The sequence below is a fragment of the Schistocerca gregaria genome, chromosome X (assembly GCF_023897955.1).
Source record: "Schistocerca gregaria isolate iqSchGreg1 chromosome X, iqSchGreg1.2, whole genome shotgun sequence".
In the NCBI taxonomy this organism is placed as follows: domain Eukaryota; kingdom Metazoa; phylum Arthropoda; class Insecta; order Orthoptera; family Acrididae; genus Schistocerca; species Schistocerca gregaria.
Genome location: NC_064931.1, coordinates 803,713,958 through 803,717,748, shown reverse-complemented (window position 1 = coordinate 803,717,748; position 3,791 = coordinate 803,713,958). Strand labels below are relative to the sequence as shown.

At 35.8% G+C, this 3,791-nt stretch overlaps 1 protein-coding gene across 1 annotated transcript; it reads right to left on the bottom strand.

The window, feature by feature from the left end:
- Positions 1–490: 490 nt before the first annotated feature.
- LOC126298952 (RNA-binding protein squid-like) lies at positions 491–3,020 on the bottom strand. Its single transcript, XM_049990556.1, has one exon. The coding sequence runs from the start codon at positions 2,888–2,890 to the stop codon at positions 2,036–2,038; it is 855 nt and encodes a 284-aa protein (XP_049846513.1). The 5' UTR covers positions 2,891–3,020; the 3' UTR covers positions 491–2,035.
- Between the last annotated feature and the right edge of the window lie 771 nt (positions 3,021–3,791).

The following is a 3,791-nucleotide window of genomic DNA, read 5'->3' as shown; positions in this document are numbered from 1 at the left end:
CCAACTTCCTAGTAACATGACTAAGATTTAAGTTCACAAGTTCCTTTTCATTTCTTCCTCAACTAGACCAAGGAACTTGTGAACTTAAATCTTAGACATGTTACTAGGAAGTTGGTGTACATAGTGTTTAACATATTGTCCTTATTTGTTGCAAGATACATTTTTAGCATAGGAGCAAATATGTCATTATATAATGTCTTTGCTGGTCCCATCCATCTCACTCAAATAATAATGATTTTAATACCTATTATTGAAAACTCAGTAAATTCTACTCCACAATACCTCCAGAAGCAGCCACAGAGTGTATAGCCCACATCCAGATTACAAATCATAAACAAAGCATAAAAACAATGAGAACCACTTACACAAATATTACCAGTTTACTTAGTGACAGTGAAATACAATTAGTGCCACAAATTTTATGCAGTGATTTGAAAAAGTTGATATCATTCTCACTTTAAAGGCTTTATCTTCAAATAAAAGTATGATGCATATTTAGAAGCTGTTTAATGACAATTAACAAAAATACAGATTTGGCGCTAGTTCTTGAGTAAGGTTCATGTATTTCCAAAATAACAAAGTAACAGAAAGGGAAAATAATCTTTATAAATACATTAACTGAAGACATAGCTCATGGACTTTCAGTACACGAACATTAATGTTCTGCAACTGCATGTTATGCCATCTGGGAGTGATTCCTGTGTTTTTTCCTCCTTGCTTCAATCCTAGGGTCTATTAATATGAATAATTAAAACCAGTACACGACCCTCATTCCTATTTTTAACATATCTCATACAAATACCTAAAAAATCAGATTCTCTTAATTTAGTATATGTAAACTTAGTATCAAATTGAAGTTTGCATTGATCAACCATGCACAATAATGCATAGATATATTTCTAGCCACTAAAAAAACATGATCAATAGAAAAACTGTACATCAATATGAAAGCTGCAATATAAAAAGTGTCACACATTGCATATGCTGACCTTGTAACACAGTGTACAGCATGCTAACAGAAAGAAACTAGCAATGAGACAATTCTTGCAAAACAAAATATATAGGGCACACACTAATTGAAATTACATGTAGATCACACAGTAATGACATGGAAATTTATTCTACATTATGTATGTATGTGTATATACATATCTCTCTCTCTCTCTCTCTCTCTCTCTCTCTCTCTCTCTCTCTCACACACACACACACACACACACACACACACACACACACACACACACACACACACACACACAGGGTCTCTTTTGCCTTAAAAATGTAAGAAACAGTATGAAAACCACATCTTAAATTTGTGTGAATTAGCAAAAGCACAAATTATATTATAAACAGCATTTAGTTTCTGTGAAATTTGTCCTGATGTCTGCATTTTATATAGCAATCTTACTTCTATTGTACAAATATGCTGTTTGTATCACACACACACACACACACACACACACACACACACACACACACACACACACACACACACACACACACACACTGTAAGGATATGAATTAGTATATTCTTCCAGAAGAAACTATGTGCCACAGCACAAGGGTAATGAAAATACCATGGACTTTAAGATTAGCTTTCACCACAGATAAGTCACCAACTCAATACATGAAGCTTATTTAACAGACTAACATAAATTAAATTTTAAGTCACAGAAACATCACAGCCTGAAGGCAGCACCAATGATGTTCTACCACCATAACTTATTAAATGTGATATGTTTCTGATCACTCGTTTCAAATCCAATGACTATAAAAGTATGGAAATAGTGAAATGTGGCTTCACTGATGCTGAAGATACAGGATTGGGGCATAATTTATGGGCACATGGCAAAACTTGCAGTTAACATGACGCAAAACTTAAGTCTCAATTCAGGTTTCCCAATTAACAATGATTTACTTTTTACAGCATAACAAAAGGGAAAAAACTGTGATACACAAATACCCAACACACAGTGATTTTAAGAGTTATAGTAGTTTGATAATCAAACAGTGGAGGAAACATACATGTTTACAGGTACTAGTACGGCTGAGGTCTCTGTAGCTGACGAGCACCTACTCTTGGTTTCCCAGCTGTTGAGTACGTGCCTTGGACTCCACTGAAACCATCATACACATATCCTGCTGGGTATTCATAAGCTGTTGTGTAATCCGTAGAGTAGTCGTAGCCTTCATAGGTTGTACTACTATAATTAGTTCCAAAATCTTGCGGATATGAGCCAACGTAAGTTCCATAGCCTTGGTTCACCCAATTTCCAGGAAAAACTCTACCACCAGCTGCAGTGACAGTACCTTCTTGATTCACCTTGACCTTTTTGACGTCTACTTCCTTTCCTTTGATGAATTGTTTGGGTGTCTTCAACAGCTCACGAACTACATTTTTCGAGTCGAAAGTTACGAAGCAAAAGCCTTTTCGCTGATTTCTAGCTTTGTCATACGGAGTTTGCACATCGACTACAGTACCATATTGCGAGAAATAAGACTTAATGTCGTTGTCTGTTATGTCAGCAGTCAAGCCACCAACGAATATTTTGCCATGCTGCGACTTTTTTATGATTCGCTTGAGATCTACTTTCTTGCTGTTTATATAGTGTTCAGACGACAGCAATTGGTCAATAGTTTTCGGATCTACAAATACTATGAAGGCAAAGCCTCTTGATTGTCCCGTGAAAGGGTCAATTTTAATCGTAACGCTGTCAACGTCTCCAAACAAACTGAAATAATTTTTAATCTCGTTCTCTGTAATCTGTCTCGGAAGCCCGCCGATAAACAACTTTCTGTCATCATCCCGGCCCGGTATTCCAGCCGTACCTGTCGACTGTATACCATTAGCAGCGGGCGGCATAAAGCCCTGATAATCTGTGTAATAATTCATTCCAACGCACCTCACAATTACGAACTTAGTTCTACACAACTTCCTTACGGTTTACAAACAATCCTACTATACCGGTTCCAACGATACAAATTACGATGGCGTGCAGCCAACATTGAAAAAGATCTCAAGTGTTATAAGAAAACCAATAGTATTTTCTATGCATTGGATGTGCGTTGAACACAGTTAATTCCCTAATTGCCACATGACGTTAAATTCACTGGAGCGTAAAGTGCCTATCGTAAACTACAGCAGAATCTTGAACGAACAGAATTACAAGTATAACAGTACATACCGGTACGATGCCATATCCTGTTTTCTAACGAAATAAGACATAAAAATCTAAAATGAATTGAACTTAACTAAAGAACTTAACTAGCAAATAAATTTTTAGCAGTCAACTGTGTTTTGTAATCTGATTACAATAATTCTGATCTGAAAAAAATATGAATAAATGCCCGAAATAGTGTGTATGACGAAGAAAAAAATGTTACTTTGTTATGTGTGTCAGTACATTTACTTGTAATGGCTAAAAAGTTTGTATTCTAGGAGCCAATAAAAAGGAAAGAAATACAAGTATAACTGGAACTATCTTTGAAACTTTAACAGTTGCTGACAACCCTGAAGTTGACTGGAGAAAATATAAAAATATGTAACACATAGAAACGGCAAATGAATTATAACTTGTCTCATTACGTTCATTATTTCATATCAACGTGTGACGAAAACTACACAATGACATCAAGTGATTGTGGTAACAACAAAGGATCCATTTGTTGCCTGAAACTTCTCCGAATACTCGTTATTTTTCTATGGAAACCATACACAGCATTCAATGGGCCATCTGAATAAAATTGAAGCACCAGCTTGGAGCAAAAGGTAGAAGTAAGAGCATTCACTTGGG